Genomic DNA, 26,181 nt, shown 5'->3' with positions numbered 1-26,181 from the left:
TTGTCTGTAAGCTGCTCTCTATAATAAGCAGAAAACACAACCAAGAAGCAAATTGTGAGAGGCTTAGTTTATAGACTGTATTAAAAACTCCTCTTCTGAAAATCTTATTAAAAACTCTGCTTCTGAGAAGCTTAATTATTACCGCAAACAAACAACAAAAAGCCCCCAAATCAAGAAAGTATTTTTCTCTTATTTTTTTAATAAGATGGTAAAATAAAATACAATAGAAACAAATGTTTCAGACTTATCCAACAAAATACAAAAAAATATCTATATGCCCTTAAACATAGCTAATGTTCACAACTATTCCTATTAAATCTGAACTAATCAGTGTAGACTGGAAAATTCAATTTCAGAAAGCTTCAGGAGGGAAAGGCTGTATAAATGTAAGGAATGGAGGTAACGAAGTATTTACTGGATGCTAAATTGCTGCCTATCATGTTTGCAATGGGCAGTTTACAACCTGTTCATCCTGATGGATTTAGCACAAGGGAGCCTGAAGTCCTGGCAATTTCTGTCTCTGCCTAGTGACTGATGGCTAAGCTGTACCCACAAATCATTTGTTAGCACCAAAGAAGTTTGGGACCCTGCTCAGCCCAAACAGCTCCACTGCACTCAGAGGAGCAGCAGTAATTGGAAAGTAAGGAAAGGTTCCAAGAGATAATGGGTTGGAATCCTAATGATCCAAGCTGGAACAAAAGATGGAAATGCAATTTCTCAAAAAGTACAAACCCATTTACTGTCTTAATGAGTTATCAAAAATCTATAATAACCATTTTGTGATTTGAAGCCAAATTAGTATTTTTCCACATTTTTTCGTTATCCACTAAGATATTGCTCAAATTATCATGGTCTTCCTGGTTTACTGCAGAAACTAACATGCTGCAGAATTCTTTCCTTCTGTAATACTTTGGCCACCCTTCTCAACAGCCAGAAACTGTATCTTTCAGGCATCTTAGTCATCTAGAGCATTAAGTAGGTTGAAAATTGTGCTTATTTCATGAAAGTAGAGGATAATTCATAGCTTTATACAGATTTCTTATCCTATAGAATATATAAAATAAATTTATGCCCTGATAAAAATATGCAATTATCACAAGGATTACCTTACAACTATATAAGTAAGTATGAATCCTGAATGAACAGAAAATAGATGTGAAATCTATACTCTGCTATCAAAGTTGTTTATGCAGCAAAATATGCCTGTTCATCAATCATATTTTCTTAACACAAAGTAATTATGATGGGAAAAATGGAACTTGTCAACTAAAATGCATAATTGTTATTCCCATGAAAAGATGGATAACATAGCCCCCCAAGCTGGAAATGGGGATGCTTTCTTCTGTGGTGTATGATGTGTTTTCTTTCATCCAGAAGTGCTGGTATTTCATAGGGGTGATACCTGAAACTAAAGAAAATAGTATCAGGAAAAAAAAGAGGAGGGTAAGTCTTCTCTAATTTATCTCAAATGTCATAATTTTGATATTCACAATAATGAATTCTCCCCTTTATTACAAAAGAAAACAACATTGTAACTAAAAGGCAAACAAAATAGGTGATGCACATCAGGTTGGAGCAAAAGACTGAGACTGATACCTGGCAGCTGAGTAGTGGCCCACGTACCTGCCCCACCAGTGTGACACAGGAACTTGAGCAAGGCACACCAGGCCTTACCCACTTCCAGGCAAGCTGGCAATGGGAGGGTGAACATTCACCACATCCACCTAGCTGAAGTGCTTTTCTGTGCCCAACTGCATTTCCCATTCTATACTGCTACATGGCAGGACAAATTTGGAAATAATGAAATGAAAGCAGCTTTTTCCACATTCACAAGTGAACTGCTTCTCACTAACCATCAATGACACTTTCGAATTTGGATTGCAGCTCCCAGAGCTCACAGATTCCAACCAAGCTTGTCTTAGTTTTTAGGGAGGAGAAGAGGGAGGTGGAGTGGAAGTACAGGATCTCTGTTCTTCTAACTTGCACACTGAGTGAAAAAGCAAATATAGCTTGTCACCCATTCTGGTAGTTCCCATAGCTGCAGGCCTGATTACAACATCTGTCTACATTTTCTTTTACATGATAGGAACTGGGTTCAGAAGTGTTCTTTGGCTGTGAAATCATACTGGAGGCAGCAGCTGCCAAAGTGAGCTAGCAAATGACAAGTGTAGGCAGGACAGACTGCATCAAAAATTGATGCCAGCTAATGGAGCAGCGGGTTTAAACAGCCTGCACAGTGCCCCTTCTAGTCCAGTTCTGCCAGCAAGCGAGAGTGCTTCCCTTGGAAACCCTTAGTGTCTCCTTTGGAGAGAAACACAGCCTGGCATGCATTTAGTGCAGGACCCAGTAATTGTGCCAAGTTCCCTGGAATGTGCTCAGCAATCTGATTCTGTGAGCTCCTCTGTGCTGAGAGGAGTTGTCACTTTAATGTGCAATTAAGACTAGAATCTCTTGGGGAAGCAGAAACAGGAGGAATTACCTTTCATGATATTTAAAAAATAAATACCTCATTGAGTGCATACAGTTCTGAAAACAATTTAAAGCTGCCTGAGGGCATAAATCATAGAATCGTAGTTATCAAGAGGAATTATGGTGTAAAAAATGAAGTCTTACAGAAATGGCCAACCCTCAAAGCCAGTAGGTCAGTACTAGTAGGAACCTCTCCCTTCAGCAGCTTCACACCAAATTTTATGATAACTTTAATGACAGTACTATCACTTCAGAGCACTGAAATTATGCTTTTCAGAAAAACTGTCAAAAGGATAATTGGAAGGATCCCAGCAATTTAAAATCACACCTACTGTTCTTCATAAATACCTGCCTGAAAGCAGCTTAACTGTAATCTTCCTCTCACTCCTGAGCTCACTCGTTACATGCCTTTGCTAGAATGTCTTATGAGTTTCACTGCTTTCTCTGCATAATTCCTATCTTCTGTTGTTTGTGTGGGTGTCTTGCTTGAAGACAGATGAGAGAGAGATTCTTTTAAATATGAAAACATTTTCGTAAAGCCACAATCACATAAGGAAAGCAGGCAAAGAATATTTTTATTTGCACTTTCTGTTTCTACTACTAAGTTCAGCAAAGATGGCATTTAAAGACCTCTTCAGGAAGGCAACAGCAGCTTGAGCAAAAGCCCAGGTAATGCCATAGGTATATCTGCACTGAAATTTTCTTGGCATCACACTGGGATACGCACAATCAAATTTCTAATTCCTGTGGGAGTGTTTCATTAGAAAACAACGATGGTGACAATATTCTGAATGTTGCTGGGTAAGACACAGCTCTCATACACTTTTTGATCTCTTGTGCCAACCTTTGCACCCATAGGGGGTTCCATGCCCACATGTGTCTCAGATTGTAAGAGAAGAAAGGGACCCATCAAAATCTTCTACTTTACAATTTTTTTGACAGAGGTTTTCATCTTTGTAGCCATGTACTGTGTGTTGCCCCTGCCAGTTACCTGTCATCTACCTTATGTTCCAGTTTTATAATCCATTTCACCTGAAGATAAGATTGTGTCTTAAATTCTATATTCACTGGAGACCAACTTGTCTGATTTAACTGTGCAGCTACACTGTCATTCAGAAAGAACTACAGAGGCATGAAGCATCTTTGGTGTTCAAGGATCTCAAAGCCCTTCACAAAGACAGATGGCAAAAGGCAGTGTACTAAAAATCATTGGCAGTTGCTGATGTGGAACTTTCATTAGTTTTATGCAGTCTTTGACGCGTCTACCAGTTTTATTATAAGAATTAATGCAATGCAGGACACCAAGATTCTTTTGTCTTGTCCTTGAGGCATTGATTGCCAAAGAGACTGATGCAGTAAATAAAATGTCTGGGTAATAGTGACCAGCTTGTGTGAATTTGATTTAGCACCAACTCAGAGCATAACACTGGGCACTTTCAAGGAAAAAAAAAAGTCCACAACAGTTGGCTTTGAGACACTGAGTTTTTATTTTCTTTCTCTCCTCATAAAATGGCAGCACTTCATCCAAGAACTGTCAGGTCTATCTGTCTCTAATTTCCCCAAACAGAACACTGTCCCTAAGCATTCATGAAATCTATTGATGCTGCCTTTGATCCAGAGAATACGGTGCTGCTTCCCCTTAAACAGGAGAGGACAGAGGTACTGCAGGAGAGGGCTCACAGGTTCTGTTCATGCTACATGTGGCTTTTATTCTGCCCTGACCACTCTAGGACTGAAGTGCAGCTTTGGTGTGAGAAGCCAGTGAGCCCCCCACAGTCTGCCCAGACTCCATGTGGCCCCACCCCAGGGAAAGACAGATTGTCACAAGGGCAGGACTCAGAAAGTCACTCCTTGAGGCAGGTTTCTTTAGCCTCCAAGGGAAAGGTTAGCCAAAGCCTTCCCTACTCAACAGTGATTTCACAGATAACCATCAAAAACCCCGTATTTCTGAATGCTCCAACACCTTCATCTTACACATGGGTACAGTGATTTGGCTCTTACTTGCCCACTTTCATTTCTTACTTCAATTATTCTTTGCCCCCACTGTTTAGGGAATGGCCGTTGAATCAAACACATTCAGAAGTGCTAGTCCTCATGGTTTTTCAAACCAGATACACATCACACAGCATTTCACAGCTGCTGAAAATATTTTATGGAAGTAGAGTTCTTAAAGTTAAAAGTACCAGTTGATGCAAGTAAAGCTTTGTTAAAAGCAATCTCTCTTTTAGCTGAGGATAAACAGTTCTTTCTTACAACCATGCAAATTTGTTAGGAGGTATCATTAGGAGAGACAGAAAAGTCGTGTCTCCAGAGCCTTATTCTGGCATGCTATTACCTGAACTGCATTGCCTCTGAATGCAAATATTTGCCCTGAATGCAAATATATGCCCTGAATAAAATGTTCATGCTTCCAATCTAAACAAAATTAGGGTAAATAATGTCACAATCTTCTCATAGCACTAAGGAAATGCATTGACAGCTGTCATATGTTGTCCTGGGGTCTGGCCAGGACAGAGTTAATATTTTGCAGTAGCTGTGAGGGGATGAGCCTGAAGCCGTGTGGGCATGGCTAGGAGATTATTCTATACCACCTCAGGTCATTGCCAGGAGCAGGACTTTGCTTCCAAGGAGAAGGGTGTTCCTTCCAGTGGGGAGAAAAGTGGTAGGGAAGAGCCAGTCAGTATTGTCCCACTATTTCTATGTAAATTTTTTCTTTGCCTATACCTTTTGTTATTGTCTTCTTATCTCATTGCTGTTTCCACTAAATTGTTCATATCTCAAGCCATGATCTTTTCCTTTTGTGGTTCCAGCTGGAGGGGAGGGGAAGCCAGCTGCATAGTGGTTTTAGCAGGACTACTGAATAGGAAAACATCATTCCTAAACCACAACATATGTAAAGTGTGTTTCAAAACCTGAGGGACGTGGCTAATTCCTTGTTTTCCAGGACAGTTGCTAATATGGTAGTTTAATGAAAGACGGCAGAAACTGAGGATTCTTACCTTTGGTACTCAAGTGTAGTTGTAATAGTTATTGTGAAAATACAGAGACATTAAGTGATCTATGCTGAAAAGATTCACCTTTGGCAAAAGCACAAGTGCAGAAGTTGGTGCATTTTTTTTTAGCTGAATTACCTGTTGGTGCAATAGTGAATAATGAAGCATTTGGGTGCATTTCTGTGTGCACACAGAATAGATATAGATAGATAAGATAGATAGATGATAGGTAGATAGATAGATAGATAGATAGATAGATAGATAGATAGATAGATAGATAGATAGATAGATAGATAGATAGATAGATAGATCGACCACACAATTGGATCTACGTATATTGATAAACATGGCAACACTTGTACAGTCATATGTTTATCAATATATTTACATTTCATAATCAACAGTATTGTCTTAAATCTAAAGACTCAAAAAATACATTTATAGAAAGAAATGTCTTTTTCTTGTTACAAAAAGAAAAACAGTGGAAAATTGCAATGAGTAATTGATTATTGATACCTCTCTCAATCTACTAGTAAGAGCAATACTTCAGTGTTGCAGACTGGAACAACAAGCAAAGAACAGGCAAATATATCTCTCCTGACCATTCCCATGACTAAACCAATGTTTTTCAGCCTTTCATCTTTCCATGTGTTGTGTTAAGGGCCACTGCTGAGGCCATCGGCATCTTCTCCAGCTCATTAGCTATAATGATCGTGATCAGATTTATCCTTGCTTTTACATTTCCTCCTCCTCACAACTGCTGTTACACCTACCACAGCTGCTGTGTAGGTAGTCTCCTGACAGAGAAATCAAACACTCTGTGCTCTGGTTAATGATTTCTCTGAGTGCAGCTCCAGCTGGCTGAAGATGAGGAAAAGTAGAACTCATCTTGCCTGTCTGATTCAGGGCAGGCATTGAAGTAACTCTTACCAACCAGCCAGAAGCCAGGTTTGAAGCAGGGAAAGGCAGATGGTAGCAGTATCCCTAGTGAAGCTCTCTCAGGCTTCCAGCTCTGCCTAGATCCCCTCCTTATTCGAGGCTCTTGTATCAGTGATCTGAAATGCACACTCTTCAGGGGAGCAGCTGCCAGTGGTACAAAGACAGTGGGTTTGATCAAGAAGCTCCCTGGTACATACTTCTCATCTCCAGCCCACCTCCTACTTCAGAGAAAAGCCCACGCTTCATCAAGCTAATGTAGTCTAGAACAGTCTTTGGCAAATCTGGGAATTTGATTATTTTTGCATTTTTCCAGCCTCAGTACTTAGCTTCCATGTGCAGGACTTGTAACACAGCTTCTGCTCGTTGAGTGAACGAGTCTTTAGCAGCATTCTAGAGACTTCACATTCTAGAGACTTCACAGAGACAAACCCAGCACTCATGCAAAAAGCAGATCACAGTTTCCTTCCCCAGCCTCAGTTACCACAAGCACTCATAGCTAGCAAGCTTTCCTGGAACTGAGGCACCCACAGACACAAGCAGTAATGACGTGGATCTGACCTTATCAGATGAAGTGAGAAGAAGGGGGTTTTTGCAGGAAGCAAAGCAAAACTAAAGCAAAAAGTGCTTTTTATTATTTTCACAGAGTATTTAGCTCTGAGAGAGTATTCCTTTAAGAAATGCATTCAAAACAAAACATGATGAAAGGCAAGATCTAGATCTAAGTTTCTGCAGCTGGATTATTTAATAATATTTCTACACAATGTCATGTAACATTACAATTTACAATGTAGTCAGCATTATTCCCACATGTCACATCTGAATTTCACCTCACTGCCAGCTGTCCCTCTGAGAGGAAGACTGTCTGGAAAAGCAAGCCTGCTTCTGCACAGCACTGAACAAGGCATTTGGGCTTTCTCAAGATACCTAGTCTTTTTCTTTCAGCTATTCACACAGAGATTAAGGAAAGGGAATAATTAAACCCAAAGTGTCCTGGATCTCATATATTGTCTCACAGAGGAACCAAAAATCTGAAAAGCTGTTCCACCCCTTCTTTCTATCCTTTAGTTCCTAACAGTTAAGGTAATAAAAGCAAAAGGTCACCCCAACAGTAACTCCCACCTCTAGCAACACAAATGTTAAATTTGGACGGGAATGAGCCATGACTTTTTCCCTCTGCTTCTAAAAGATGAGTTTTAGGTGAATGCAACATCCTGGAAGAACAGAATTAACAAAGCATGCTAATGATCAGCCATAATACTGTAAAAGTGAAGGCAGGTGAGCAGCTGCTTAGCAGCATATCCCATTTCAACCTTAGAAATGTCCTATTTTGAGCCAAGAGTAAAAAAAACAATTAAGTTGGGCAGGTACCTGGGAGATGGAGATATGAGAGAGAGTATACAGAGACCAGAAAAATAAATGGTGTAGTACTGAAGTGTCTGGGAGCAATCCCTGCAGAAAAGGAAGAAGCTGCCCTACAGAAAGGCTAATGGGGGCTGGAAAGCACCTGATCAGTCAGAAACTGAGTGCAAATGGCAAACAGCTGAACTCAGATGATCTGGGAACTGCTCTCAGCTATGTCACAGAGTTCCCAAGTCATGTCATCTTTTTGTGTCTCCTGATAGCCTCATTTTAAAAATAGTAACAGTAACAACTTCTTATTTTTGTAAGTCTTCACAAGATCTATGGATGACAATCACTTAAACAGAGACCAGTATTTTTAATAACTATAATACACTATCCTATAACCCAGCAAGTCTCATTCAAACGACAAAAAATTCTCTAGCTCAGTTATTAATTTACTATGGAATTACCTCATTTTCTGTCAGCAAAGCTGTTCAAAATTTTTCATTTAGTTCTGTTCTCAATGTGCAATTTCATCTTCATCGTTCCACATGAAGCACAAAAATCAAACTGCTCTTCAGTACATAAATTTTTTTAACACCATAAAAAGATAGCATGACATTATATTGAGTTTCCAATAAAACTCAATCCAATTTAAATAGAAATATAAAAGAAGGAACTCCTTAAGCCTTTAATGTAAAAAAATCACCATACACAATAATATCACGTGTGCAAGTAGCCATCACCTGGTCTATGCACTATTAGTCTGTATTACTTATTCAAGTAGCATCTGTTTTTTCTAGTCATTACAAGCATTTTCAGGAAGAGCTGTCTCTTACTGCACATTTCTATGAAGATTTGATTCCTTACATCTGGAATTCCTGAAACAATTACTGTAGCACAGTGGCTGCAGAAAGTTAGGACTGGGAGATTAGTCTTGGTTCTGAACAGAAACCAGCTTCTCATCATTCCTTCTGACTGGTGTAAGAACAACAGAGTGATCAATTTCTTTTGCTTGAGAAATTTTATAAGGAGGCTATTTGTTTCAAATATGGAATTTTCTTCAGAGATCATTTGCTAATTGCTATTTTCCTCTGCCTTGTAAAAACAAATGTCAGCACAGTGCTAAAGTTTAGGACACAATATTTTGCACCAGAAAAAGTGTCAGAATTTGCACCAAGGTCTGCAGGGGCACACAGGATTTATTAGGCTAACACATATGATTATAGATCACTTTTGGTAGCAGAAGTAAAACTGATTCTCTTTTCATGCCTAGCTCTCACAAAACACATTATCCAGTTTTTTATCTTATTCACTTGGCTAGAAGAAGTAATAATTATTTTCCTCAGATATCCACACTATTAATTCTAAATATATGAGGCAAACCAGAATAATCAGGGTTGTAAGATGTTTACTTACCTTCTACAGTTGTTCCACGTGACAATGCTCTTGTTCAGGAATTACAGACAGTCTGTTTATGGTCTGTGCAGGAAGTGGGGCCTGTTGTTTGCTGGTGTTCACTATTGAAAGTTAAAATAATTTTTATCTATATTATTAACAGCAAATATATCTACGGAGTGTTGGACTTGCATATGCAAGTTTGAAAAATAATTGAGACCTATCTGAACACAAGGCAGAGATGGACAGTACTGAAAGTACAAACCATGTTTGGTATTTAACTTCCTTTTAATGCTAGTAGGACTACAATGTCCTGATTCTACACTGATCTGGGAAGCAGCTTGAAAGTAGGCAAATAAATTTGTGAATAAATTGTAGTGAAAATCCAAAAGCATGCAAATTTGAGGTTATGTAAGTGCCCCCCAAAATACAAACTCCTAAATTTGGCCAGTTAAGCAGAAACAATGGAAATTTAGAGTGTGAAATTCCTGACTCATTTTCACATAAGGGCAGCACAGATTGCCACAGGCACACGTGGTGTGGCCTCAGCTCATTTGTCACACACACAGGGAGAGCTACCCGTATCACCCAGTTGCCAGCAAAGGTGACAGCATATACCTCAGAAGCAGGAAGGGGTGAGGTGATGCCTTTAGCACACAGATCCTGATACAGTATCTCAGTGGAATACTGATAAGGAAATGCAGAGATAACACTGTCAGGCAAATGCACGCGGAGTTGTTTATCCAATGCATTTTTCAAAGAACTGCTGTAGAACACAAATAATATTTTGACTCCAGGTCCATCCTGTCCCTGACTATCCATTACTTCCATAAACCTACAAATGGGTTTCCACTGAGCTAACAACAAGAGGATAAACTGTGCCACTTATATCTAGCTATATTCATTCTCTACTGACTACATCATTTGGGCTTTTCTTTTTACAAATGCAATTTAAAAATACAGTTTGGATCTTGGCACTCAAGCAGCTGAATATGAAATGAAAAGTAAAAAAAATTTAAAAGTTTTTAAAAAAATAACAGTGCATCTTGTTTGACCATCAAGATGAATGAGATGAATCTGGAGAGAATGGGAATATAGGCTGATATCCCCTTCAGTGCCTGTGTGTAAGAGTGTTCTGCATGCATGCAAACTGAGCAGAGAAAAGGTCCTTTGTGCATCAGGGCTCTATGGAAAGCATACAGGGGCTGTAAAAAGTTACCTGCATCCTATAGATTTTATCCTCCTTTTTATCTGAAAAAAAAATTTAAAAGCTCCAAAGTCTTAATGAAGCTTCACAATTTTCTTGGTTATGTTGCATTTCAGAAACATGTAAGTCTATGTTAAATATTGAATACTATGAGAAGCTTTGCTTTTGCCAATATAATTCATGTAAATTGCAGAGGGAAAGAAAATTATTCAGCTATGTCAGGAACTGAGAGGGACCACCAAATAGGTGATGTTTCAGTTAGCTAAGATTAAACAAATTTCTCTTTCTTGTCTTGGCATCTATTTGCTGCTGTAGAAGATGTGTCTTGCCTGTTCTCTTTGCTAAAAAGAAAATGTATTGTAGAATACAAGGAGGAGTAAGACTGAACTCGCTGGGATGCCAGCCCTGACACTGCTGAGCCAGCATTTGCTTCTGTTTCCTACATGTCAACTAACCTGAAGCTAGAGCGACACATCAGAGATATGGCAGAATTTCCCCTATTTCCTCTTATCTTGTGGGAAAGGAACTATTATTTTAATAGGATAGCACAGAAAACAATACAGGAATTCAAATGAGAGGGAATTTGTCTTGCTGTTTCTTCTGTGGAAATTATAGCTGTCAAGCCCACTTGTATCAAATAGTATGGATGTCACAAACCCTAAACAGTCCAGGAAACAACTGCAGGCCAGGAAGCCTGAGGTTTTATTCTCTGAATCCTGGTTGTCACTGTGACCCTGCAATGCTCTTCTTTCAGGAAGAGTTATGAAACCACCATCCATCAGAATTAACTTTGCATTACTGTGAGCTAGACAATTGAGTCAAGAAATCTTGTATTTGTATCCTAAAATGTAAGGAACCAAACTGTGACTCCATGAGCCAATGGAGCATCACTAAAAATGAATATATTGTTTGAGCAATGTAGAACAAGATATTATGCTTGAACTAAGGCTGCCCACACAGACTGTAGAGCAATAACATGATGATTTTAACAATATATTTCCTTGTCTGCATTGTCCAGTTCTAGTACAGGAATGAGAACAAGCCTTTTTTTTTCTAACACATCTTATGCCACATTTGAAATACAATCAAAATAAACAAGGAAGGTTGTTCTTACTCTAGGAAAATAAAGTCTGAATGGGAGTTTATGGTGATAAGATTCCAGTAATATAAATTCCCACTAAAGTATAACCCAACTAATTTTGTTAGTGAATCTTCCAGACCCTACTAGGCAGATTCAGCCTAGTTATTAAATGCCCTGATTTATGCAACCTCATTCCTCTGCAACTTATTCTTGCCTATTTTTTTATTTTGAATGATGTAGCATACAGTTCATGCACACTGGCCTGCTCCCAACAAGTAATTTTGTGCCATGTGCCCAGGATTAACTTTTTTTTTAGGATACAGCTACATGAGAATAACTACACTTAGTCAGTTACTAGACTGGAAGAGGTACCAAAGAGGTACCCAAGTGGTTTAGGGAAAATGGGCTAAGGAAGAGGAATAACAACAGGGTAAGTATAACTTTCTTCCTTTTATCTGCATTGGAGACCGATTTAAGCAGCAAGCTGCAAATGACAATTCAGCAGTTTCTATCTGAGTTCTTTTAAAACTCTGTGGGGAATACATTCTACTCCTTCTAATTGCCATTATTAATTTATTAAGCTTTTCTAAAACCTCTTCTACTGCTTCTTGAATTTATGAAAGCTCTTCAAAGAAATTCTTGCAATAAAATTCTCGAGTGGGAATCTCACTAAGATTCTCTGTAGTAAATGCAAAGCAAGGAAGTGGCTTCAATGGATCCTTTTCCATGTGTTATTACTATCAAGTTCTATTTGATGAAAATCCTCTGTGTCTGGAAATACAGATCAGCCACTTAAAGAATACTTCTTGCATTAAAAAAAAAGGTATCCTGTCTTCTTTCACTTGTCTCTTGTGGATGCATTTAAGGGAAACTCTTTTTTGTCAGTTCATACCATTCAAGGGACAGTTACTATACATAAATGCAATGGCAGGGCCAGCTCTGAAGTCTAGAAAATGTTTGCATAACCCATGTTCTAGTGCATTCTTTTTTAGCTTTACAGCCCAGACAACATTTAGTTAATATTTATGACAGAATGCTATTAAGCTCCCCTCTCCTCACTATATGTGCTTAATCCTTTGCAGTACTGTGAATTTGGAAGGTTGTAAATTTAATCCTTCCCCAGAGAACATTCTGTACATTTTCCCCCCTTTCCTCTGGTCACTGGACTTAATGACAATGATTCATGGATATAAAGCCACTAACAGTTTTACAGAACTTACATCCATGCTGTATATTACTTTTTTGTAGGACTACAGTGACATTAAGCCAGTCATTTACTAAGCCTCCTAAGAATTCACTCCCATTCTCGAAGTATAGGCTTCCCTCTTTTTCTTCCCTTGTAATTTCTTTACTTCAAATAACCTTTCAGGAGTACTTTTCCATCTTTTCATCTATAAGATGTACTGTCACATCCTCTCAAGTACTCATTACTGTGTTTCCAGGGTGATTGCATTGTCTTCAGTGGATCTCAATGGTTTCTTTCAAGATTGCAAGCTATGCTCTAATTATAAGGAAAATATTGTCAAGGGCTGTCAACAAAGTCATCGGTAGCTATTTATAATCCATTATCATGGTAACAAATCCTAAGCTTAGCAACTATGGAAAGAATAAACTCTTCATATGGATTTGATCATATTTTAAATTATATTGGTATAAACCATGAAATTGATTGGATTGACTGAAATTATGGTGTGTGAAACAAAGGAATTTTATTTTAAAATAAACCCCATTATAGCAGTTCATGCAACTAAGCATCTTTCTGGGTTTCATGGATTGATTGTAGTAGAAGGCACTTAAAAATTATGAATGACAGACCAATAAGGGCTTCTTATTCTCTTCAGTAAAATCTGGTAAAATCAGATTTGAATTTCCATAAGACCTCATCATCAAAAATGCCTTGGATATACAACATTAAATGGCATTAAAAATGCCATTCTGAACATGTGTTTAAACAGGCATGATATTAGTGAAGCTACTCAAGACAACAGATGTCAGAAAAGTAATTCCTTCCATGCAGAATGAAAAGAATGAGCTCATAAATATATCTCAGAGGTAGCCAGTGCTTTAAGAGCAAGAAGCATAAATTGTACTCACAGGGGAGTTGAGACAGACAAGAAGCTATTCACTCTTTTCTAGGTAAAATTGAAATGCCATGAAATACTGAGTTGTAGACATTAGTAAATTAGTGAGTCTCCTCTTACTCCCAAAGAACTAACAAAACAAAAAGCAAAGTACTTAAGCCTTAAGTCATATTTAAAACCACTTTTTTAATTTGCTGGCTTTGTATTTTTCTTGTTTTGAAGGGAAATACAGTTTGCCATTAGTTTGCCATTCAGAGCTATTATTCTATATGTTCATGTTAATCTTTTTAAAGATATAGCTCCCTTCACAAAACCAGAATCCATGAAATTTATTAAAACATTTCAGTCTTTGAGCAATGTCAGTAACACTCACAGAAACACCTGGTAATTGGCACTCACACAGATATTTGATGCCAAATCCAGTTTTCTAGAATCCAAACTTTGTGTTTAGCCATGTCATTTATTTATCTGTGGTAAGCATACTACCCTCTCCAAAGACCACAATTTTTTACCTATCTGAAACTCAAAAATTTTATTTTGTGGGAATTTGACCCTAGAAATAGGCTATGAAGTGCCAGCAGAACCATTTATTGAGTCCTGCTGCAGCCATTCATTCCATGCTTTGATAGCAAATTTTATCAAGAGTCACAAACACATAGAACATACAAACACATATGTACATCTCTGTATATTTTTCATACACACACAAAGCACTCAGGTGACAAACCTCAAAACTGGCACACAATATGACCAAAAATTAAAAAGTTCAAAGTCATTAATGCAACACACTGGAAAGACTGGGAGAAGCATTCTCACATTATATATATAAGTCTTCTTATAGTTTTGTTGTCAGATTTATTTCTTTAAACCAAAAAAGTGTTTCCTTAACATAAGCAGATCAAATTTGTGTATGACCAAGGTAACTCTGAAACAAACTTGAAGCATCTCTTGACAGGAAAGTCTTAAAAGGTCTTTCTTGATCTCCTCATGCCTCAAGATTTGTTAAATTTTGTTTTACTTTTTTATACTTACCAGAAAAAGAATGAATTTTAGTAGCAGATACAGTTCTTCTTGCATGTATGGAACTCTTTCTTCTTAGAACAGTAGAAACAGATGTTGCTACTCTTTGTTTATAATCTGCTTTAAACAAAATGTCTTATGTTAGCATCAGCCCTGATTAGAAGGAAAGCTTGTAAATCCCTTATTATTAAACTGTTGAATACCTTGGAAAGTGTTTAAAAAATCAGGAAGGTGTTGGAATAAGGTGATGAGGAAAACCAAGAGCCAGGTGATTTGTATTTTTCTGAATGAAATTTTGTAGAAATTTCATTCAGATTTGTCCCTTTCAAATTATTCCTTGCCTTTTTCTAAACTGCGAACCTTGAACAAATTTTGGAAGGATATCAAGAAAAGTACATATTTCAGTACAGGTTTGGACTCTCACTGCTGACAGTGGAGTAGCAAGGATGGACTACATGGGCAACCTAGGAGGCTGACAGATTCCTTGCTAGTGTGGGGTGTTCATCTCAGATAGCACAGTCTGAGAGCAAGCTCCACACCCCTGACAAAGCTAGAGCTGGATTGGGCACCTCTGGCTGTTCCTCAGCACCCAGTTCATAAACTCTCAGTCCTTCCATCCTTCTGCTGCTCTCTAAATGCTGGGCTCTCAGTGGGCTTATCGCAGACATGGTGCAGCTGTTGTGGTTAGTCCTGTTCAGCAGCGACGGCAGTCCAGGGCTCAGCCAGCTTCTGGTGACAGGCTCACTCCAATTCTATGTAACAGAATTTATTTTTATCTTTTTCCTTTGAGAACACTAAGAAATTCATTAAGTTAAAATTATTTAGGTCATGAATTTTTTTATGACTAGCCAGTGGAGATCTAAAGCACTAAAGCCCCAAGCAGACACTGTAACAGTTAATGTCAAAGGAAGCTCTGGAAGTGGTCGTGAGACAAGAGTGGAAAGGAAAAGGCAAAACAATTAATTTCCAGTTTAAGGCCTTTGTAATGGGTCAGTTGTAACCTTCACCAAGTTTATTTGGATATTTTATTTTATGCACTTATCAAAATAGCTTAATGATTCAGAGAGTCTCAGAGTCTACCTAGCAGAATATCTTGCAAGGTCTCAAGAGGAAATGAGTAATTCCACATTTCTTAACAGCTTTCAGTGGTGCTCAGAAATGAAGAGAAAAAATACCAACTGAACTATGGCTGGAAAAACTCATAACAGCTGTTTTAGAAACATAGCTAATAGTTCTGCTCTATTCTTTGAGTGCCACTGGAAAAAAAATAGTGTATGGATGCCACCATTCATATGCAATGAAAGGTGGCATCTTAATATATACACATAAACCTTAAGTTTTATTTTTTTTTGCACTTGTCTTTTTATCAGTAACATAATGATGTTGTTTATAATGTTATATATTATAAATTTAACTCATAAACCCACCTTTCCTCAATTAGCATAAAATGTATCCCTGAAGCTAGTAAGTTATTAGAAGCCTCAAAAGGGCAGCTCTTCCTCCCTGTTTGTGTTCACAATGATTCTGAAAACTTGAATTTAATAAAAAAGTGTAGTTTAAGAATAAAGCTACTAAATCATTAATCATCACTACTTACAGTTCTACATTAATAGAACAAAATAGAACGTTATGACTCAAAGCAGAGAAAATCAGAGACATGACATTTATAAGTGGTTTTCAAATTACAAATAAAAGTCCTTTAAATTAGAGGACTTAATAGCCCACTTATAAAGTCATAATTTACATTTCGTGGGTTTTATATACATGAAATCTGTCTCAGAAATTGCTTCTAGCAATAAGTAAAATATCATGTATTTTAAGCAACATCATCTGGTAAGGAGCTCCTTTCATCGAGGTTGGGAGGGTACAAACTTGACATCTCGAGCAATTATTTTGCTCAGTCATTAAAGCACAAAAATCACAGAAACATTTTGTGTGTGGGCACTACTCTTCCTTCTGTTCAGTTATGAGTAAAGCTAGACTTCTGTTACTCCTTCATTACAAAATTACCTGTGCATACAGTAAGGATGACCAGGGGAATGGATAAGGATTATTATTTGGTTTACTACCCCTGTGACCAGGGCCTCCTTTCAGCAGCTCTGAACTACAGGGGAATGCACACCTGCCTGGCAATAGCAACTAAATGCTTCTGGTCTGGAGGCATTCTGCCCACTCAGGGCTGACACAAGCAGAACTTCTCTGCAAACTGCTGTGAAAAGCACCTGAGAGTTATTCCCTCAGGTAACAGCTTAAGTAATATTCTTTCCACAGTGATGAAAGGTAATGTGCTCCTGGTGCCACTTACCTCTGACTTGGGAAGAGAAACAAGGACCAGCAGCTGACAAGAGGTCAATTTTCAGCACTGTTTTTGTGCACAGGACTTTATCTTAATTGCTCAAAGATCTCAAGCTCAGGGTACCTCTACAATTTTATTCTTGTTTTATTCATTGCATATTGCTAGAGAAAATACTGTAAATCTGATTTCTACCTGTATCCCAAGAGAAGAGCCTATCATGGCTGAAAGAATATTCTATAAACAATTGTTTCAATCTCTGAACTAATGGCAAGTTCTCTCATAGCAAAGTTCCAATCACTTTGAATAGTCATTAGTGATGTTTCAGAAATCACAGAAATGTTTTCTTTGCTGAAGTAATAGCAAAGAGATGAAATGTTATCTGGGCTTAATTCACCTCTTGGCTTAAGAAGGTGCACCTTGGTTGCCCTGCATGGGATTACACCACCAATGAATTTGAACAGCCAGTTTTTAGGACAGACAGATAAGTGTATATCTCCTCATATCTATCCTGTAATTTTTCCTGACTGTGACCTAAATAAATTATCTTCAGGAAGGAAAGGGTATTTCAATTCACTTATACTGGTCATTGGGATTTCTGCTTAAAACTTTCCACAAAGTTTAACAGTAATTGTTTTATCTATTAAAATAGTGTGAAACCAGAAGTTCATATCACTAAGCCATCAATCATCTATCAAAATCTCTACATTTAATTTGCCATCAACAAGCTTGGATTTGCATCTACAGTTTTTGCATCCACCAAAGAGGTGAGAGGTAATACTATCAATCATCTAAGTACTTTAGTCAGTCTCTAAGAAGCTTTTACCATTTGACAATCAAAATGTCAGTCTGAGCTACAGCAATAGTCAACAGTTTTATTATTATAAATTAATATATTCTTACTTGCACAGAAATTTAGATTGATGCAGATTAACTCTTTGTTACTTACAGCTCCGTTTCTTTTCTTGGACTATTTTGTAGATGACAATTGAAACAGTAAATACAAAAACCACTGCAATCATAGTGAGCCAAGTGATCTTCGTCATACACATTGGATCTGTCCATAAAATGTACAAGAGAGAAAATTGAGCAGCAAATCACTGGCAGCAGAGAAAAGCAGAACATTCCATCTTGGTAGGTTTATGAATTGTGCCTATCCCCACAGATAAAAACAAAACAAAATCAAAAAAAGAGAAGAGATTATGCCTTTTTCTTCAGCCTTCTCTGGTTTTTGATGTTAGGTTTCCTGTCTAGAATTTAGCTTAATTTTTGCCTGTATTTTTATATCTATATCTCTATCTATTTCTATATCTATATATCTTTCCATGGCTGAAATAGATACCAATGACTGAGTAACTTTTCAACTCAGCCAATGAAAATGTTTCAAAGATGAACATTTATATTTAAAGTAGAACAAGGGTAACATGTGTCCCCTCTGTCTGCATAAAGCAAGGAAGGGAGTGGTCCATTGTCCAACATTGGCCTGTACTGGCATTCTTAACCTCCTGGTCTATCTTCATATATGACAGAAGGCAAGATTCTACATATTTTTCTCATAAAAAAGTGAAGACATGTCACCAACAGGAGCCCTCTGGGGAATTCCTTTAAAGTTGCCTTGAGAAAGAATCACATGGGACTGGATAAAGGAGGTAGGCTGCTCTTTTGGACAACAACTGCTGCAGAAATGCACCCACATTCCACAGGGATTTAGTTCAATAACTAGTACAAGTCAGGACTGTACACAACAAAGAAATTATGTGGAGAACTTTCCCCTGTGGTTGGTTGAATGGCCTTTCAACTGTCTTTGGCAGCTGCATGTTAATGCATACCTCAGCACTGTCAAATAACTGTTTTAAAAACCAGCTGTGTTACTATAACCCATAAAAAACCAAATTACAGACTGTAGCCAAAATACTGTTTCCCTTTCCCTGACTTAGAACAGCATAATTAGATTTCAACTTCCCTGGTATCTTCTCCATGAAGCAAATGCCAATGACCCCGTGGCTCATTCCTCCTAATTTAGAACTAAAAATATCTTTTATTACAGTAATCTAGGCTCCTTTTAAATAGAGCAGTCTACCTCATCTTGTAGTGGCTTGTAATGACTTGATTATCAGCCTTGCTTAGTAAAAGCCCTGAGCACTTGCTTAGCTGTTTTGAAGTAAAGAGAAAAGAAGACATATTGTTAATTTTCATTGCTAATATGAGATTACTGCTACCCAGGTAAATCAGTATTAACAAAGGGTGGTTAGTTCATAGTATTGACACAAGTTAGCAGGGCAAGTTACAAATTATGCTCCTCTCATGGCTAGACACACCTATTAAAAAAAAATCCAAACAAGCAAAAACCCAAAACAATCCTAAACTGCATTTTCTTCTCTAGGATTTTCCCTGGACTTATTTAACATATATTAATCCAACTCTAAAAAACATATTTTTTCCAGCAAAGGTACAGCATAAAATAAATTTTCCATGCAAAACCAAGTGAATGCAATAATTCCGCAATTTCCAAATTACAAGTGTTGTAGATAGACAGAACAGAAGCCCTAACCATGGTCAGGAAATCAAACAAAACCCTTTTGCAGCACAAAGAGAAATATAAAAAGCTGAAGTTGTCCTCTGGGGGAACTAAACTTAGTTCGGCTGAAGAATTACCTTTTAAGCATACTGCAGTGAGGCTATATAGTAGGCTACTGCAGTAAAACATTAGAATGGTCAAACTTATCTCCTGATTCTCTTATCACCATAGTTAACAGGGATTTTTAAATTTACCTCCAAGACAACAGGGTTATGCCATTATCAGGAAAGGAAAAATTATATTTCCAGGTTTTATCACATGCAATGTGTGCATCTGTTGCTGCTAAGAAAGAAACAGTGTACAGATCTTTGCTGTATTTCTTCTAGAAAAAAAAGGGCACAGCTAAACCTGCTTTAAATCATTATAAAAATCATCAGTTGTCTACTATGGTTTGCTTTTTAATAAGGGGTGTTCAAAATTGTATTCTCTTCTTGTAAAATATTTAAATATTTTCAAATGGTTGCTGGAAGCAGACTACTACCTACTTGAGATTTTTTGCAAGATTATATTGTTTCTAGTTGGATTTCCATTCTGAATCTCTTTTGTAACTTACATTCTATGTAAGACTTCAGTTGCAGTGAAATATTTACACAGTCATTTTGGTCTTCCATCATTGCCAAGAGACAAGAATGATTTAGTTGTTTGTTGGCTGCATTTTGTCCTCTGACCATAGAATTGTTGATGTGGATTTCCATCAGGTAGTTTGTATTATGCTCCACTTCTTTCTTGGAAACCGTAGTGAAATTAAAATATTTATAAAAATAAGTAACATTTTCTGTTTTCACTTCAAGCGAGCCTTTTGCTTTTGGAAATAAAAATTAAAACAAAACTGTTATACAAGTGGTAAATCAAGAGACAACTCTGAAAAAGTACAATGAATTCTCTGTCTCATTTGCAAAAACATAAAGGTTTCTACATCACTGACTATGAAAAATATGGATAAATATATACTGTGTAAAGTTACTCTGAATAGATCTAAAGAACATTGGTTATCTTATACATTTTCCCTACAAAGTATAACTCTTTTTTGCTTTACTATCACTTTTTTGTTATTGTTGTTTTTGTCAGTTGTCAAAGGCAACAGGCAAAAATCAGACTATGAGAAGGATAGAACCCAGGCAGAAGCCACATGATGACAGAGATTTGAAGTGCACACACTGTCTGTCTGCTATCAGTTGCAGGAGGTCCTTGCTTCCCTTCAAACCACACAATATGCGAGACTTGTGCTGTGTTTACAATAAACAGATGAGACATTGTCAAAAGTCTTAGCTGTACAGGTATAACTGAGAACAGAGGTTGTCCATATATAAGCTTTTATTTTTCATACTTGTTAAGAGAGCTGTTTTGTAATAAGGAAAATATATGGTTGAAAATAACTGAATTTCTTATATTCAGGACTTGGCCTATTGCCTCTGTTGCTGACAATGTTAGAAAGAGGTATCCTCTTCCCCAAAGATTTCCAGATATTTGCAAAGAAAGAACGGGCTGCTACTGCTCTGAAAAGACGTGGGTTGCTATCTCTCCTCTGTATTGCAGTGCCATTCCTTAGTCAGTGCTGCTTTCTATAAAACATGTAAGGCCATTTCTGATGCTACACAGTTGAGGATAATGTAGACTACAAACACAAAAATGGTTATTTCTTCTATAGTTGCCATTGGAATAGTTACCTACTGAATTAGTTCTTCAGATACAGCCTATCTTTATAATGCAGGCAATCTACAGGTAGAGTTCCATAATGACATTTAAAAGCAAATTCAGCTTGAAAAACTGTCAGAAAGTACAACTCCTTATAAATAAATTAAGTACTTTAGAAAGTACTTGCTACCAACATGTTTCACTGACAGCCAGGAATTAATGCCACTGAGAATCTGGCACAAAATCTGCATTTTCTAGCCATGCAAAAAAAGCTAAAAACCACCATTGTTCACAGACGTACAAAGACCACAGAGAACCAGAAATATATAATTTTTTTTCTAAGTACCAAATAAAAACTTGTCTTTTATTTTGTAATTAGCTACTTCAAAATTAAGTATTTCTCTTATCCTACTTACTTTTTTTATCTACTGACTCTGATCCTTGATGATCAACATTCACATCCCTCTTGGATTCACACTCTCTCTGTTTAGGGTGGGACTGTCGTTCCCTCCAGGACGACTGGCAAATACATGGAATATTTTGGAAATCGGTATTATTTATAATGACCTTCAGCAAAATAGTCTGGGTTTCTCTTCTTTGTTGCACTGATGTTTTGTAAGAATTGTTAAAAGTACAAAGCGGAAAAGTGATGTTACTTGATGAACAGGTATCCATGCAGGACACCATTACAGTGTTGGCTGTAAAAGAAAGAGTGCTACATTAGTCAGACAGTCATATAGGACACATGGACATGTGCTTAGAAGCATCATGTAGTGCATATTCCAACCATCTTATGATGAAATGCACTTTTTTTTTTTTTTGAGGGTTATGACAAGATGTTAAATGCATCATATGTAAGAGAAAGCAAGCACAGAGTCTTCTCACAACCTAGATGCTGGATTTTATTTGCTGAATTGTGTTAAAACTCTTGTAATAGTAGCTGGAATTTCTGATGGTATCTAGTCACATTCCTGTTTCAAAGCTGCTCCATTTTCTTCAAAAGAAGAGAAAGCACATTTATGCTTCTTCAAAAGAATGGAAAACTTGTTTGTAGAGGGAACTCAGCCCTGGAACAGTGCAGTTGCAACACTCCAATGTACTTATGTTGTAAAGTAGCTATAATCAGTATGAAAGCTTTCTTTCCAAATGACATTGAAACCGCAGAGTGAAAATACACAGCAATGCTGTGAATCCTCCAGCCACACCCTTCACATTCTCTTATATTCAGTCAGCAAACAGGGACTTTAATTATGACCTTTGGGTTTGGTATTCGTAGTCAAATTTCAATATCAAGGTACCATAGCTAGAGTACATTAATGCAGATCTGGCAACCAGCAAAAACACATAATTATAAATGAGTGTGATTTGTCTTCCACATTACAGTAGAGCTTTATCATGCAAATTTTTACTTGGGTTAACTTTGAACTACTTTTTCAGTAACTTTGAAGTATATTTTCAGATAAAAAACCTCAAGAATAAAAAAATTTGTGTGACCCCAACATGAAATATGTCTTTATGAATAACCACTTCCCAGAGCTGATGCTGCACTAACCTACAGCTTTATGTTTCCCATTCTAGTAGTACCCTTGCACCTCTATAAAGGGAAAATTTTGTATCTAACTCCCATTATGAGCAACTGGAGTAATGTGATCATAAATCCTTATGAATAGAGAGCAAAATATATCCTTTAGTTGCTTCAGTGCTCAGCTGCACTCGGCCACCTGTGCTCACAGAGCAGCAGGTTGACCTCAGAAATGATTCAGTGAGATTCCAGATAGGATACAGAAATAAAATCCAAACTCCAATGTCAAAGTCAATTATCTTCCCTTTACTAACACTACATCAGAGAGTCATGAACTCCTTAAAAACATAATAAATTGAAATGTAAAACACACAGGTATAAAAAAGTTCATTTTGATATAAAAAGGAAGAATAACAGACAAAATTTAGGGTTTGATCTTTCCCTGAGGCAAGACACAGAATTTTTCTGGAAATGCTTACAATCTGACCCGCACAACAGGTCATGGAGCAGGCTTCTGAGATTAAATTCTTCCACCTGAAAGAGGCATTTTGTGTAGAACTTGTCTGTGGAGATGAACCAGGAGCAAAAATGGAATGCTTACTCCGCTCTCATGGCAAGCCATGGCATCTGGGCAACCAGTCTAAAACCACTGCTACAGCATTCAAGGGCAACTAACCATAATTCCCTAACATATCCTTTTCACCAAGAAATCTGTACATGGGCTTGGGAAGCTGCTGACTGCACTGTGACAGACATCTATGTTCAGCACTGCAAAGTCCATTTTGAACTGCACAAATGGCTGAACAGATCCCGGAGCTGCCTGTGAGCCTCACTGTAGGTGTGTCAAAGGCACATTATCTGAGCGGAAAAGGTGTGAATGTTGTTCAGTTAGGGAGGATGCTTCCCATCCTCTTGAAAGGTCTCTACTGAGACAGCAGATCAAATGACAATCTAGTATAAACAAACTTCTTTTTTCCCCACATCACAGGACTGTGGCCTTTCTAAGGAGGGATATAGATTGTCGAACACTTGAAGAAGGGCAGCAACAAAACTACCCTTTCCAAGTGGGTTACATGGCAGACAGAGAGCCATACCATACTCCTTGCTCCTTGCTACAGGACTGGGAAGCACCCTCCCAAATGCAAACATCATTCTGGAAGCCTGAAAAGTTTTGTGAAAGGAAACTTGGAAAGGATTTTGTGAAATCTGAACACAGGCAGCCTGAATAGTAAAAAAGGATTGCTCAGATGAAACCATGCAAAGTAACTCTAGGGAAGTGATTTATATTCAAAGACCTGCAATCACATGCTTAATGTTAAGAAGTTCTGTGATTATTAAATTATTCTATAAAACCTCCATTTACAGGATGGTTTTTCATATAAAATCCAAATCCATTAAAAGTATTCACAGGGAAGATCAAAATTTATAAAAAACTTGCTTCCCATTAAGAAAATCGCAAATATTTCACTTTGCATGGGTTTGACTCTTTCATTCTGCAGTATTCTGTTTTGAGTGAGAGCTGCAGTGTACAGTACAGTTGCATTTTTTATCACTTCCTTATGGAAGCTGGAGTTGCCACATAATACTGCAGAGATAAAAGACCTATGGTACAAGTTGGGGAATGCACAACTGATAGATTAGAGGAGATGCACTCCATCAAGTAGCAGGACCCAAGGGATAGGACTGGGATTGAAAGCATCAGAGCCCAAAAGGATAACCTCCTACTCTAAATCAGTGCAATTTAAAGGTTCAGTGGCTTGTAACCGACAAATGCATTGCTTTACAAACAGAAAGGAAACATTTCACTTCTGGTAATGCTGAATTGTATTCTTTTGAAAAAAATTTAAAGGCTTTTTTTTTTTTTTTTTTTTTTTTTTTTTTTTGCAAATTGATTTCCCCCTAAATTGTTGTTTAATGGTAAATTTCCATTTTTATTCCCTCGCCATAATGAAAGTAAATGCTGGAATTTCCCCTGGGATAAGACATCCAGGAATTAGGAGCTTTCTGCCATTCATTTAGGAACTAACAGAGGAAGAGCCAGTGATTATATTTCACAACTCAAAGATTTCCAACAACTCTGTCTGCTGAAGTCTCATGGTGTAACCAGCAATTTGAAACACTTACAAAAAATTCTATACATTTTAGGTTTGTCACAAAATCTGAAAAAACCAGTTTTCAACAGAAGGTTTTTGATGAACCACAGACCCAAAAACCTTAGAGATTTTGAATAAATTTTTCAACATATTTACTTTATAATGTAATTCAGACATCATTACCCAGTCTGTTATATAGTCATTTAGTTTTTTAAACATCCAAAATGCAGCAATAATTTTAATTTTCCAAATATAAATCTGTGCTGCTCCAACTAAGATTCTGTTCCGCACATATACTTCACAATCTTATTTTAGACATGCTGTGATTAAGACAGAATTGCAGTGATCGCACTATTGCAGCCTAAAGCATGGAAAATAAGAGCAATCTAGAAAAATTATCATGGAAAAATATAATTATTCTTTGATGTTTGACACTAAGATTAATGTTTCCTTCTGGTAATAGTCCTGTAATTGTTTATTTGGATAATCTATGCAACAAATACTTTGTTTACCTCTTCAGAGAGGTAAAACATTAATTATTCCAACATCTTAAACTGAATTATAAAAGTTATGATATTCAAAACTTATGACAGCTTACCAAGCTTGTTCATTTATAAACTATAAAAATTGATACATTATATTCTAATTACTGATATGTCTACTCTTTATGGTTAATGAAATATATAAGTAAATGAATCTGGATATTTTGATACTAAATTATATGCTTCGTAAAGAAATTATGTTATGATGCCTGAGAATACAGTCTTTGTCAAAGGGATGCTTTTTATTATAATAGTTATTTAGTCAAAAGCCTTGTTAGGAATGGATGTGACAAAACAATTTTAATTAACTCATGCAGTTTTAAAAAAGTAACTTGCACACATGTATAGTTTGCATTTATCCTAAATTCAGTATCAGCCTCTAGGATCACAAAGAAGAATTTGGCATTTATGCTACAAGATTTGCTTTACTCAGTTACATCCATTCTGCTCTACTTCTTGTCAGATTACACTGCATATCTCCTTCACAAACAGCATCTCATTGCCAGATAGTAATTGTACACAGTTTTACAGCATTTAAATATAAAAACTTCTAAAAAGTTGTTTCTGAAGACATGAGCACCTGCTATAAAAGAACATTAGCATTTTCACTACTTTCTTCATTATGAAGGCCATAAAAATACATGCATGGAAATAATTACCAAAAATTTTGCAGTGTACGGAAATTATGAACTCATTCCAAATTACCACATATAATTAGCTCTGTTGGTAAAAAATCTAACAAATAGAGTCTATATCCTTTGCAATTTCCAGATGTGTGCAGCATCCTAACCATTGCTTTTAGGAAAGCATGTGCCAACTTTTCAATTGCAGACTTCAGAATAAATAAAAGGTTATTTTAAAAGCTGATCACTCACCTTCATGGATTTTGAAAAATTCAGGTAAACACAAAATAAACACGATAATTATTCCTAGTCCTAATCTGAAGACTACTGGTTTTCTCAAAAGCAAGCACATGTCACCAAGGCACT

The 26,181-nt window shown here is 37.0% G+C and overlaps 1 protein-coding gene across 3 annotated transcripts; it reads right to left on the bottom strand.

Annotated features, from left to right (window-relative positions):
* Positions 1–212: 212 nt before the first annotated feature.
* Positions 213–26,181, bottom strand: TMEM156 (transmembrane protein 156). Of its 3 annotated transcripts, none has more exons than XM_063157422.1 (7): positions 26,068–26,181; positions 21,452–21,733; positions 19,954–20,202; positions 17,772–17,879; positions 14,542–14,649; positions 9,162–9,262; positions 213–1,408 (listed from the first exon to the last, which is right to left on the bottom strand). In XM_063157422.1, exons 1-6 carry the CDS (start codon positions 26,165–26,167, stop codon positions 9,165–9,167), a joined length of 945 nt encoding a protein of 314 aa, XP_063013492.1. In that variant the 5' UTR covers positions 26,168–26,181; the 3' UTR covers positions 213–1,408; positions 9,162–9,164. The 3 variants fall into 3 exon arrangements, with proteins under 3 accessions (XP_063013492.1, XP_063013491.1, XP_063013493.1); XM_063157421.1 differs by having other exon boundaries at positions 213–1,402; XM_063157423.1 differs by having other exon boundaries at positions 213–1,402; positions 14,542–14,646.

The sequence above is a fragment of the Melospiza melodia genome, chromosome 5 (genome assembly GCF_035770615.1).
Source record: "Melospiza melodia melodia isolate bMelMel2 chromosome 5, bMelMel2.pri, whole genome shotgun sequence".
NCBI lineage: Eukaryota > Metazoa > Chordata > Aves > Passeriformes > Passerellidae > Melospiza > Melospiza melodia.
Note: the sequence above shows the minus strand (reverse complement) of the source record. Positions and strands in the feature narration are given on the sequence as shown.